At 47.6% G+C, this 13,281-nt stretch overlaps 3 protein-coding genes across 3 annotated transcripts; all 3 read right to left on the bottom strand.

Annotated features, from left to right (window-relative positions):
* Positions 1–762: 762 nt before the first annotated feature.
* Positions 763–2,743, bottom strand: GIQ15_03872 (RNA splicing factor Pad-1; the record flags this gene model as incomplete). The annotated part of the gene is made up of 4 exons (XM_033551289.1): positions 763–1,021; positions 1,096–1,581; positions 1,632–1,943; positions 2,010–2,743. 4 exons carry the CDS (start codon positions 2,741–2,743, stop codon positions 763–765), a joined length of 1,791 nt encoding a protein of 596 aa, XP_033405019.1.
* A 1,103-nt stretch (positions 2,744–3,846) lies between these two features.
* GIQ15_03871 (uncharacterized protein) lies at positions 3,847–5,233 on the bottom strand (the record flags this gene model as incomplete). Its single annotated transcript, XM_033551288.1, has 6 exons — positions 3,847–3,917; positions 3,976–4,078; positions 4,153–4,486; positions 4,573–4,703; positions 4,765–5,131; positions 5,196–5,233. 6 exons carry the CDS (start codon positions 5,231–5,233, stop codon positions 3,847–3,849), a joined length of 1,044 nt encoding a protein of 347 aa, XP_033405018.1.
* A 3,218-nt stretch (positions 5,234–8,451) lies between these two features.
* GIQ15_03870 (uncharacterized protein) lies at positions 8,452–10,656 on the bottom strand (the record flags this gene model as incomplete). The annotated part of the gene is made up of 2 exons (XM_033551287.1): positions 8,452–10,320; positions 10,402–10,656. 2 exons carry the CDS (start codon positions 10,654–10,656, stop codon positions 8,452–8,454), a joined length of 2,124 nt encoding a protein of 707 aa, XP_033405017.1.
* Positions 10,657–13,281: the final 2,625 nt, after the last annotated feature.

Here is a 13,281-nt window from a genome sequence, read left to right as displayed (position 1 = left end):
TAGACACCTGCTGCACATTGAGTAGGGGACAGGGTGAGGAAATATTTTACAAGTCGGTAGCTTAACCTAGCTAGCAGGGTAGATATGGGTCATCCATGCCCCAGCTTCATGTACTAGATATAATAAAAGATCAAGAGCTGCCTCGGGTGTATATATAGCTTAGAATATATCAATGTCTACTTCTGGCCTGTATAACATCTAAGAAGGGGTCAGAGCTATATATATACTCTACAGATTATATGGCAATCGCTCTCAAGTGGACGTTTACTAAGCCATAACTGTTACCTCACTTCTTGTCTGGAGGGGATTTAAGGCAATAATAGGGGCGTATAAAAGGGACTATAACGTTGACTACGAGATATAGTAAAGGGTGATAGCAATCATCATAAGTATAATCAACAATATTAAATGGTAAGATAGGATTAAGCTATAAACTAATCCCAAGCGGCTATACAAATTGTGGTTATGTAGAATAAAACAAAACTAGATAGACTAGCTATGCTTAGGAGGATGGTATCGGAAAAGGCTGTTTGCTAGCACGTACCATTGAAGTCAAGTGCCATCATCGAGAAGTTCCCCTGAAGCCCAAAATGGGCCTGGGTAACGGCCACGCACTCCTAAGTAGTCAAGGGATGAGGTAGTAGTAAAAACAGTGTGCGGAAGAGGCTTTCCAAAGTTCGCACGTCAGAATGGCCGTGTAGATGATACCTACCGTCTGCGATTGGATTTCGAATTTAAATATGTCGGCGGGGCTGATCGGTCTTATATGGCTTTGGTTCTAGAGAATAAGCTGCTGTAAACGGCATCAACGACGGGTTGGGCGCTGATCTGTCGTCCGCCAAAGAATCGGCCATTCAGGCCTTTGATGGCATTTTCACCGCCCTGGACACGATCGAATTTGAGGTAGATGTCGCCCTGGGTGTTGGGATCTAACGAAATGTGAACAACATGGCCATACTTTTCTTCGCATTCAGCGCGGACATCATCCTCGAGCTCTTTGACCCAGGATTCACCCTCCTCTCTGATACGTAGTTAGTACATGGATGCAGATGTGAAAAAAAAGGGGGGGGGGGGAGATGTATTAGGTCAACTTACTGCGCTGGATCAAACATATTCCGTAGCAGGACGCAGCGACTTGCCATGTTGACGGTGACGGGGAGCGGCTTAGCTTCGGTACGAGCTTTGGGGACTTTACGTTTCTCGTCAGGGGTGGGTTCAGTGGCGGGTTCATCTGTTCTTGCGAGTTTCCTCATCAATGCATCTCTGCTATAATTGTTAAAGTTCACACCAGCGACATCTGTGTCATCTAATGCGCTTGCTCCGCCAGCTCCCTTGTCGTTGTCACGACCACCCGCACGATCAAAGTTGCCGCCGGAGCCGCCTCCTGAATTAGCTGCACGGCCGCCATGGTTCGCAAACGATGAACCTTGGTTCTGGCCCTGTTGTTGAAGTCGTTGCATCAGCTGGGCTGGATCATGGCTAAATTTGTCGTTGCCTAGGCCAACACGGATGGGACGGCCGGCTAGGTCGAAGCCGTTCATCTTCTCGAGAGCTTCACGGGCTTGGTTGGGATCGCGGAATCTGTGACGATGTCAGTTTCTAGTATGATGAAGCTGGAGAGAATAACGTACTGTACAAAGCCATATCCTTTACTGCGTCCCGCTTCTTCTCTCTGAAGTTGCACAAAGTCGAGTTCACCAAACGGCTCGAAAACATTCTGCAGATCGCTCTCAGTGATACTGAAATGAATATTACCAACATACAACCTGTGGAAGGGGATAGATTGCTGATTGCTGTTGGAATTGGCGTCGGGATTACGGGCCTGACGGTTCTTTTCGGCTTCTGTTAGTTGTGCGATGATCGGGATCCCTAGAAGTTTTTGTCCAGTAAGCTGGATGGCAAGTGGGACTGAGTCTTCGTTTTTGAACTCGACATAACCAACACTAAAAAATATATGTTAGTCCCTGAGAAAAGTGTAAAAAGTAGGTGTTAATTGAGGCCTGGCTTACCCTTTGGATCTTCCGCTAACCCTGTCCTTCACGATCTGGGCCTCCTTAACTGGACCAATCTTCTCGAAAAAAGCAATGAGCTCTTTCGTTCTTAGGCGAGCAGCAAGCTGCTGTACAAAAACGGTACGTCTGTCGCGTTCATCTTCAGTCAGTTGTGGTTCAGGGGTTTTGCTGGGGCGACGACTATTGCTGGGTGAACGTCGTCGGCCTTCCCTATCACGCCGAGAGCGACGCTTGTCATCCTCCCGATCCTCGCCGTCGCGACGTGGTCTCCCGGTCGGTCTATAATATCTATCGTCGAGCGGGGATCTGGATCGGGATCGAGTACGGCCACCTCCACGGTAAAAGTCCCCACCACCGCCCGAAGAACGGTAGGCGTCATCACCACCACGGTCACGATCGCGGCGGGAGCGTTTCCTCTCGCTGTCGCGGCTTCTGCTTCTCTTTCGGCTTCTATGGCTCCCGTTAGCACTTGCGCGATCGCTTTTTGGGCTTTTCATCTCCTCGTCTCCATCCACATCTTTCTCGCGGCGTCGGTCTCGGCTTCGATCGCGGCGTCTACGATCCCTGTCCCTGTCACGGTCCCGAGAGCCATCTCGATCACGGCGCCCGTCACGGTCCTTCTTCTTCTCGATGTCGTTGCCTTTCTGGTCCGAGGTCTCCGGTGTTTTGGTGGCGTTGGAACCAGGGTCCGCTGTTGATTCGAGCAGCGCTTCGACGTCGATGCCTGACATGTTTCCGATGCAACCAAGGTATGTGAAAGTAGAAGGAGAAGCACGCGGATGGATGGGAGTAAAGATCACTTTTGCTTCCGTTAGAGCGAGAGGAGATGAAAAAAGGACCGCGAGTCGATCGAACCCTTTGCTTTTGCCTAACTTGTAACAGTACCCCAAGAGCTGTCTCTCGCAAGCAGTCTGTCCCTGACGTCTTATTGTTATTCTACCCCCGAGCTTGTTGTATGTAACCGGTCGGCGACGTTGCTGTCCGAGTCGTGGTGACGGTATATATCTGGTGGCTGATGAATCGATCGATGTTGGGCAGGAAAACTCGAGGTCACATGGTCACGTGGAAGCAAGGCTCATTAGTAAGCAGGCCTCCCCCTTTCTCCCTTTCTCAATATAAAGACCGGTCTTTTGCCTACCATTTCTGACACAGGGCTCTCTGGTGCAATTCTGTTGAACGGAGATTCGGTGTAATACTGCCTGATCGTACGAAACACGTTAGTCAACTACGCCGTTTCATTAAATATCAGTGTCAGCTCTCCATCATCGAACAAATGCTACGCCCGGCGTTTTAACGCCTGTTTCAGCTGTAGCTGGCATCTCCGCGATGGCAAGATACATGGCCGTATGAGGAACATAAATAGGAGCTCAATATCGTGTATTTAGATGATCAGTGCTTGATAGATTGAAATCTCATAGATTGCTCCAGACCCACCTGACCAATCAAATCAATCAAATATCTCGTATCTCAGAAATTCCTCCTATGGATCAATGGGTTTGGTTATTATAACTTATATTGACAATATATTCTTGCATGTAATGAGCCCTAACTCCTTCATAGCTGCGACATGACATTTCTCCTGTACATAAACAGAGGTATCCCCTCGAAAAGCCAGCAAAAAGCCAACAAATGCCAACAAATGCCAACCAGAGGGTAATTAACGCAGAAGGCAAATCGCAGAACGCGGAACGTGATATGCAGAACGCAAAAGTGGCAGCAAAAATTGAAAGTTGGATGTGTACAATAGCTGTACTTTTTAGTAGCCCGCCAGATATATGGGTTGGATTTCAAATAACAACTGGTAAGAAACCAAGGCTGGTTGATCCAGGTAGCCTTACTCCACTTCCACCTCCATATCTACGGCTATCAGTGGCAGGACGATGGCAGTGGTAACCACGGGTATGACTGTTCAATTATCGTAAGCATCATTAAGCGGAGGTAGATCCCGGACGAGCTAACTTACATGCGGCAAACTGAAAACTATATAGATAGCTGCTGCGAACAATGCCTCGTAGTGCCTCCGGGACTATTTCGGGGCTGGCATCGTGTAGAATTTTTTCAATAATCTAAGTAAAATATTAGAGTTAGCCATGCTCCTGGGTGAGGATATGGGTTGGTCAGGTCAAAGGAGGTAACTTACGCCATTCTTATTTGGTATATCCTCCAAACGAATATTGAGTACTTCACGCAGTATTGTCTCGATGGTCAAGGAGGAAAAGACGGTTCCGAGCATGGTGCCGACCTGTTGGCAGAGATAGTAGACACAGATAGCCGTCGCATGGATGGATTTTGGAGTACAGGCTATCAGCCCCGTGAAAGTGGTAGAAAGAAGGAGCCCAAAGCTTAGGAAAGCTGGAAGCACATAGAGTGATTCCCAGTTGGTTACCCCGTATCGCCACCTTACTGCAATGAGGGTGAAGAATATGAGCCCGAGAAGCACAGATATAAGCGATAATGTCTTATATCTATGAGTCCTATTTCCGAGTAAAAGTCACAGGTTAGCTCTACCATCTCGCCTCTCTCCCTCTACATCGTCCAGCAGACAAATGGTAAAACTTACTTCCTGATAATATAACCAGAAGTGATAGATCCTGTCGTAAATCCGACGAATACGGGGGCAAGGTAAAACGCGGCATGTGTATTGCTCGCGCCGGTGGTGCGAATGAAGTAGGGTGCGATGTTGGTCAAGTTCTGTTAAGAAGTAAGCACAAGTCTCTAATCATGGATATGAGAGGGCTTGGAGGTGAATTACCGCAAATGCTCCGACCTGTAGCAGCACCTGTACGGCGTAGGGGCCCGCCATCTTTCTGAGCAAATCAAGAGGGATCACTGGTTCCTTCGCATAGTATGCCTCTACTACGAGGAAGAAGCCTCCGAATACGAGGGAAACAACCCCGAAGAGGGCGGTTATTCCAGTCGAAGCTTCATGGTCTCCTAGAAGCCTGATCGCAACCAAAAATGTAGTTATAGAAACAGCGAACATGCCGATTCCCAGGAAGTCGATCTTTTTGCGGAGAGTAGCCTTCTTCGTGCGAGTATCCTTTGGTTTGGCGGGTGGTAGCAGAGCCACGGAAATGATGCAGCAAATGAGTGCGGTAGGAGCCTGAACAATGAAGGCCCTAACAACAGTCAATAAAGCTTTGCGTAATTGGTATATGCCGATAATGAGAAATAAGGCCTTACAGTTTCCAGCCCATGCTATCTGTGATGAATGCGCCCATTGGGCCTCCGAGTACACGACCAAATACACTGACCATATTCACATAGCTTCGTGTGATCGCTACCTGGCTAGGCAGCACGTTATCTGTCTATCGTCAGCGTCTCTTTCTTTTTCTTGCTGCTCGAAAGGGTTGAATTTTGTATTGTTGGTTACCTGTAATAAGAACGCATACTAGAGCAACCATGCCCGCTGCTCCAATTCCAGTTATTACCCTCCCAGCAATGACATGCCATAACGCTGTTGCAGCACCCCTATCGAACTGTTAGAGTGGGTTCATTTTTGAGCTTCCTAGGGGTGTAGAGATACATACGACAAGACGCAGCCACCACTGAAAAGGCAGTAGGAGACGACCAAGGGTATCTGTCGACCATATGTATCGCTCAATTTCCCATACTAGATTTAGGTGATTAGAAACGATGAGATCCATAAGTTATATTTTAGTAAAGAGCGAATTACCACTGGTAGAGCCACACAATAACCCAAATTGTATCCTGCAAGCACCCACGGACTATCACCCAGACGCTGAAAATGTGATGCAATCGACTGATATGTCACTAATACCATGGACTCGTCCGCACCCGCAAGAAAAACACCTGTTCTATGTTAGAAAGTGCGATTTGGTGAAAAGGAAAAAGTGAAGTGTTCAAAATACCGATCAAGGCCCCAACAATTCCGAGTAAACTTCGCCATGATAAACCTTTGTTAACGGGTTTATCATTTGTGGAGGTCTGTTTGGCGACGTCCTCTCGTGGGAGCAAGCTGGTTCTCTCTGTGGGTGCGGCCGTCATGATGAATAGCGATATCCAAGCATCAATTGACACTGCTCTGGGTAAGGGTACGGGAGAATTTCGCACCCTCCACGAGAAGATAAACCATTGATAAATGGCCACAGGCTGGCCACCAGTTCTGGACCAGCAAAAGCAAATATAAGAAAAAAAACCATCATGCGTGTAGCACCACCAATTTTGGGGCAGGTGTCGATCGTTTAAAAGAGGCCGTCACCTATCAACTCCCATACTTTGCGTATAGCTCCATTCCAGCTGCACGGCAGTGGCGTTCCGGTGGGCTGAAAATACCGATGCTCAAATTTGGACCAACTATACGCCCCAATTAGACCGCTTGACCGGGATCCCCGTATATACATCGTAATAATGGCTTTCATGGCTTTTATGGTAGGTTTTAATTGTCCCACCCTCGGGGTCAACCGGCTATACGGGACAGTGATAGGACTCAGGGGGGGTTCATCCCGGACCTGTAAAAACGACGACTAAAAGATTTATGGTTAGCCATTTGATATCTTAGCAGAGCACTGACGGGTCGTCTGTGCCTAGCTCTCTCCATCAAACATCTAGTGGCGCTCACTAGCTTAAAGTACAGACATTTTTCATTTGCTGACGCTTTGAATTTGTTGCATGATCGCTCTCATATAGATTAGCTATCGAAACATTCCCTGTATCCAGAAGGATCCTAGACGATTGGTTTGATTCTTCACATCGAGATCTCCGTTGTAGAAGGCTACCTGCACTTTTTGATCTCCACGGCCGCTTCACTGGGGGGAACGCGGGAACATCCGCAAGCCCACCGCCACTTCGACCTGTACTCCGTACGGCGTACTGTCTTTCTCCCTTTGAGGGGACTGGTCAAACTAGGTTAAATGTACCGACTCTTGGGTAGCATGCATTCGCCAGGGTCGCAGAAACCTTCTTCCTTTAAAGATATGCGAGCTGGCCTTCTTTATGCAAGGGTTTACGTCAAGAAGCCAATGTATGTTGGCCGATGCTGAATTTGCGCTTGTGGCCTCGTAAATAGAGTTGCGTAAGCGCTCAATTCTTCGTTCGCCTCCACATCGAGTTTTGTAGTATTGCGTCTCAAAATGTTGCCTCACGCGAGCAGTTGATGAGTGATACGCAAGTTGTGGAAGATAGCCTGCCCCAGCAGCAACTGTTCCATTCAGGCTCAGTATGGACGCCCTCTATATCGCTTCTGTGCTCTGTAACCCCCTGCGTCTTTTTGCAAACTGCCAGAGCACCGGCTGATTCCGTATAGAACTTTCAACTCACGTGCGTCATCATGCAGAAACATCCATGGATAATAACAAGGTCTTTTTATGGCCTTGGATATGATCCCGGTTGATGTCGACACACAGCGTCGGGTGCGGCCGATGCGCGTTGGAGGTGGAGTAGGCTGCTGCAGATCCAGGCGAAGGTCGACGGCCAGGCATCCGTTCGTTTCTTCTTCTTGGAGAGGCGGGATGCTTGTCCGGAGTATCATATTGAGGCTTCCGAGCTGACGCCTTCTTGTATGCATTCGGTGTATGCGTTAGGTTGCGATTAGTTTAGTCGGGCAGACTATCCCTCGCCGCATCAGAGTGGTATTGTCTCTTGAAACTAAAATCAGGATCTCGCCCTTGGAGACTGGGATGCAACCCTACTCGAGGCCATTTGTCAAACGTATGGCGTTGGGGGAACTGCTCGGTGATCTCGGTTTTCTCGTTCAACAACCTTTTCCGTATTGTTATTCATGTGTAACCCTGCATGCGCTCCTCGTACTCCGTTCCACGAGCTGATATACTGAAAAATAGGCGGGCAGTTTATAATGTGAATGGACTCCTCGTTCGATGGTGGACTGTTTTGCGGTTAGTGATCATGAATATAGATAGGAGTATGGGAGGAGATGTGGAAAGATGAAAGTTCGACCAGAACAAAACACCCTCTCCAAGACTTTTCTACAGTACTCGCCCTTACATATCAACGTCCGCATATTTAAATTCTTGAAGACTAATTTTGTGGAGACAGGAATCAGGGCGCGGAATACTCTTTCGCCTCACCACCGCAGCACCCTTCAATGGATTGAAAGGACACAAAGTGCCGGAGAGGGAACTTTACGAACCAGAAAGCGTCCAGCATACGTAAATCGTGTCGAAATGGCCTACAATTCCCCTGATATTGAAAACCTTCCGACAAAACAAGGATAGCTGGGACCAACCCCTATCTGCTACACCAAACCACGAACATCTATAGGATTAACGCTTCTTAGCGTATTAGATGGCTCTTTCTGGAGTGATTTTGTGGAAAAATAGCGGGACAAATGAACATAAACATCTCTCTAATTCCTACTTAACGAGACGAAGTTGCTAGCTCATCATGTCCAACGATTGCTATGCTAAACTCCAATACATGAGCAAAAGGAAGACAACGGATCTGAGATGAGGGGAAGGCATCAGAGAGTCTTTCCAGTTGGAATGGAGAAAAGGATGAGAGGCTGCTCGCCGGAGAATCCACGGTCAACCCGATAATACCCCTTGCGCTCAAGCTGAATAATGTCGTGCTCTCGGAGCTCGTTTGCGGCGGCATCGGCCCAGGCATATGAGCGGAACTCGGATTTCCAATTAACAAATGACATGATATCATCTTCCTTCTCCAACTTATCTTTCGTAATGAGGTGATCAAAGTCGACCAACTCAACAGGCACAAGGTCTTGATCTTTGGATAGCCAGGATATCTTCTTGCTCGTCTTCTTGACATCTCCAGCCAAATGAAGGTCTAGCTCAATGTGAGCGATTTGCTGTGTTTCATCATCTTTGACAATCTCACGAACAACCGCATTACCCCATGTCATCAGAGTGATTTCCTCGTTGGGTAAGAATGACTCTGCATCTTCCTGATCAAGGTAAATATTACTACTGTAGGTAATACTCTTCATCCCGAGCTCAGGGTTCTTCGGGTGTCTCGGCTTCTGCTCAACTTGAATTTCAGCCTTAGCACCATGGATTTTGGCGAGGACCATATTCTCCTTCATCACTGCCGTGAAGCGAGGGGCAATAGGATCGATAAATCTCTTGTTGATTGCCCATATCGATGTCCAATCAAGATTGATAATGTTTCTGCTTGGCCCTTGCTTTAGAATAAATTCACGGAGAGCAGGGATTGTCATCCCTCTTCTCCTAATGCCGCGGATGGTTGGCATCCTCGGGTCATCCCAGCCCCAGACCACCTTCTTCTCAACCAACAATGCAAGCTTTCTCTTTGATAGAACTGTTCGTATAAAATTCATTCGAGCAAAGTCCCAGATGGTAACTTCACGAAGACCTAGCGCCTGCTGTATCCATGTATACTGAGGGTTCCTATCCCTATACTCGTTGGTTCGAAGGGCGTAAGTTATCCCCTCAACAGAATCCAGGACTGGCGCACAGAAGTCGTAGGTAGGGTACACCTTCCAGGTATCACCAGTCCTATGGTGTGGTTGGGGGTTGCATCGATATATAACTGGGTCACGAAGTGCTTTATTGGGATCATCCACTGAGATTTTCGCTCGGATACACCACTCCAGCCCTTCCGGAGAGCCTGACTTCATTTGTGCGAGACGTGCAAGGCTCTCGTCCACACTAAGCTCTCGGCACTTACTGGATATTCCATTCCATCTCTCCTGGTTCATAGATTCTTTCTCGGTATTATCAGCGTATGCTCCGCCACGGGAAATTAGTTTGGTACATAGTTCAAACATAAGATCAAAGTGGTCGCTAGAGTATGATACTCTATCCGGTATGATACCGAGCAATTCAAGGTCGCGGAGAATGGAATCCTGGAATTCAGCTGTTTCCTTTGACGGGTTCGTGTCATCAAAACGACATATCAAAACCCCACCAGCCTGTTTATGGGCAAAAAAGTCGTTAAGTAAGGCGGCTTTCGCATGACCAATATGAAGATACCCAGAAGGTTCTGGCGGGAATCTGGTGACGATGCTTCCCTCGCCTAATCCAATGTCGTAGCTTGCACCAGCAGCGCTACCAGCAGCTCGTTTCTTGCGAGCAGGAGCCTCCAAGTCGAGGACAACCTGATTGATCCAGGGATTTGCCAGCTCGATGAGAGAAAACCATCGAAGTATGTTCCCACCTTGCCGTTTAATTGTAGACATTGATACTTTGTTTCCACGTATAGTTCCCCATACCACGAGGTCGGCGAGAGTAAGCGAGTATCCGACAACAAAGGAGCGAAGCGTAAGGTGACTATCGAGTTCTCTGAGGGGTTGCTCTATGGACTTGAAGTCACCCACTGTCAAATCTAGAGACCGGGAAATCCACTCGGATACCTAATTCGAGTCAGAAAATGATATCAAAATGCCGAGTTTGGGTGATATGATTCACAGAAATAGACGAGAAAAGGCTCATACCTGATCCTGGTTGCCGACTTTAGAAGACGGGAGATTATCCCGCAGGTAATCAAAGGCAGCATGATCATAAAGGTATACTCCCTCTTCCACAGCGAGTTTGAGGTACTCTTTGGCCGGGCCCAGTGACTCAGCCGCCTCTTCATATATGATCGATATTGGAGTCCCGGAGCCGACTTGACTTGCATATTCGGCAAGTAATACAGCCGGGAGCACAAGAGCATGATTTGCCTTGCAGGCAGCGGTGAGAACTATCATTTTGGAGGTTTGGTCAACGAGCTTGGGTGTCATCAGGTGTAAGACAGGGAGAAACTATCCGAGCTCGAGATGGCGGGGTTAATGGTAGGTCCATATACCAAACGCAAGGTGAATGGTCAGGATGTAGGCTATATTATTTACTTTAACAACAACTTTAGATACTACAATAGAATGGTTATCATTTCTCAGTGTCTTTGATAGCGTTTACTACTCTATTTGAGTTATGTTCCTAGAGTTAAGGGCGAAGTGTAAAAGACAGTTTGATATCGCAGCGGATAAACTATATCCCGCATATTGATTACCTAATACCATCCCCTCCAGTTTCAACCTCCATGGGGATCCTTTTTAGTTCGTAAAGACAACGAGCTGCACTGATCCTTCACCGGCTCATTTTCCCTGCCAGCGCCGCGTGTATCCAGAATTGCAGGCGTGGAAGCTTGGCCGGCGGAGGATTGCATATATCGCCCGAATATTACCATTGAATTTGCTCATGGTTGATTAGTCCTTTGGATTTACGCCGTTCCGTCGAAGCTGCCTACATGATCTTCGGCGTTATAATATGGGCTGGTGGGTTCCAATCTATACCACTTGCTCTTCCGTTAGACTAACTCCGGGGATTTGACTATCCTGGACCTCATGGCTTGACATGCAGCGGGGGGTTTAGCATGGACATCCAGGCCTTTTGTCCTAATCCTTGAGACAGCCTGTATCGATACGATCCCGGAAGCCCCATTAAAGCAGCATGGTGTTCGTTCTAACAGGCGTTGGATGAAAAATAATACTCACCATGTTGCCAATGACCTCGAAACGCTATGAAGCTGCACGAAGAATTCGTCCTTGCCGCTTGATCACCTTTCAAAGCTGTCCTGGCTGTATGGAGTTGCAGGCTTTACCGCTTGGATTAAGCTGAATCAGCATTCAGCATATTTCTTACTCGGTATAGGACCGCAAAGCTCTCACTCACTCCAGCATCATCTCATCAACCCAGAACACAGAGAGGTCCGAAGTAATGGGAGCACTGCCTTCTTTTTCGTGAAGGCCGATCTAACTCTCAAGCTGCCCAAGATGGCATCTAAATACCGGGCAACCGCGGGCTGGACAGCTAATCCTCCGTAATAGTGGATCTCTCTTGCATCCTCACCACTAAGGCTTCCTTGCAGCACAGAGACTAACATTTTACACCTGATGGGTAGTAAAACGTCGACGCGCTCTCTGTTACTGCTCATTATAGACCTATATTTTGTTCCATATGGAGTGCCATATCATGAACTTGCAACCAGGAACGCCGAGCCTCTCATTGAAAACCACCCAGAACTGATTTTCGCATTGCGCGGCCAGTGAATGCAGTTGATCCTACAGAATATTACGTCTGTCGGTCACTAGGATTAGCAGTGACGTTACCCTGTACCCCAGCGCACAGCAACCCGTAAATATATTGCAAGCCAGGGAAAACTTCGAAAAATCGCGCGTTAGGAATACTTGTCCCGAGCGATGGATGATACGACTTCCGGCCCCACTCGTCTTATGTATGGGGTGTTATTAAAACACTTACGATTTGATACTCTCTGCATGCCATCTTTGCCCACATGCACCTGGCATCAAATCATCTTCATTGGTGGGGAGTGCCCGGTGTATTTCATTGTTATGCATGGGATATCAACGAGACCGGGGTTACAGTCTAGGCAACGCTGAGTCCTAGTATTCTCTTTGTCAAATTGAAATATATCCACCATGCTATATATAAGACTCCGTGGGAGCCCATTATCCCTGGTGATGGATGTGAACGGCCCACAGCCTCCTATGGAAACATAACATCCATTATTTTCTTCCGGTCTACATACCCGTGGCTATGGAGCCTCCAAGCCTCCTCATTTTTGCGGGACAAACAGCTGATGCTGTAACGCACTTGAAGCAGTTGTTGTACGAACCATCGTATGCGAAAATTTTAACGCCATTATTCCAGACTATAACAGCAACTCTTCGTTGCGAAATCAAATCCCTTGGCCCCAATGAACGACGGATCTTCGGCCCGTTTCACTCTATTCTAGATCTCGCCAGGCTATACGGGCAGGATGACAAGAAAAATATTGCGATTTCTACGATCTTACTATGTGCCGCACAGCTGGCGTCTTTAATTATGTATGCTTGCCCTCTTTTCTAGCCGGAGTGGATGGCCTCTAATCAGAGGCTCGCAAATTATTAGTTATTTTGAGAATCATATCGACGACTATGCAGATACATTCCCTAAGTTGCATTTGCTGGGGGTATGCACTGGGCTACTTCCCGCTGCTGCTGCTGCAGTTTGTAGAAGCAGCAAGGAATTAATAGAGATTGCACCCGAGCTCACCTGCGTTGCTTTGCGTCTAGGGATTGCAGCGGACGTACGGTCTAATCAGATCGAACATGGAGGTGGTGATTGGGCAAGTGCAGTGCTCGGAATTCCACCATCGAGGTTACACGATCTTCTGGACAGTTTCCACAAACAAGAGGTATTTTCTTTTCTACAGAAGGTGTTCTAGTTTGAAACCTATAATAATATTCCCTCACAGAATACTCCTACCCACAGACATGCATATATTAGTGCAGTAGGAAAATGCTCCAGTACTATTAGCGGACCGCCATCCA

The sequence above is a fragment of the Arthroderma uncinatum genome (assembly GCF_011692745.1).
Source record: "Arthroderma uncinatum strain CBS 119779 chromosome Unknown scaffold3, whole genome shotgun sequence".
NCBI classification, from domain to species: Eukaryota; Fungi; Ascomycota; class Eurotiomycetes; order Onygenales; family Arthrodermataceae; genus Arthroderma; species Arthroderma uncinatum.
The sequence above is the reverse complement of the archived record's forward strand: the minus strand, read 5'-3'. Positions and strand labels throughout refer to the sequence as shown.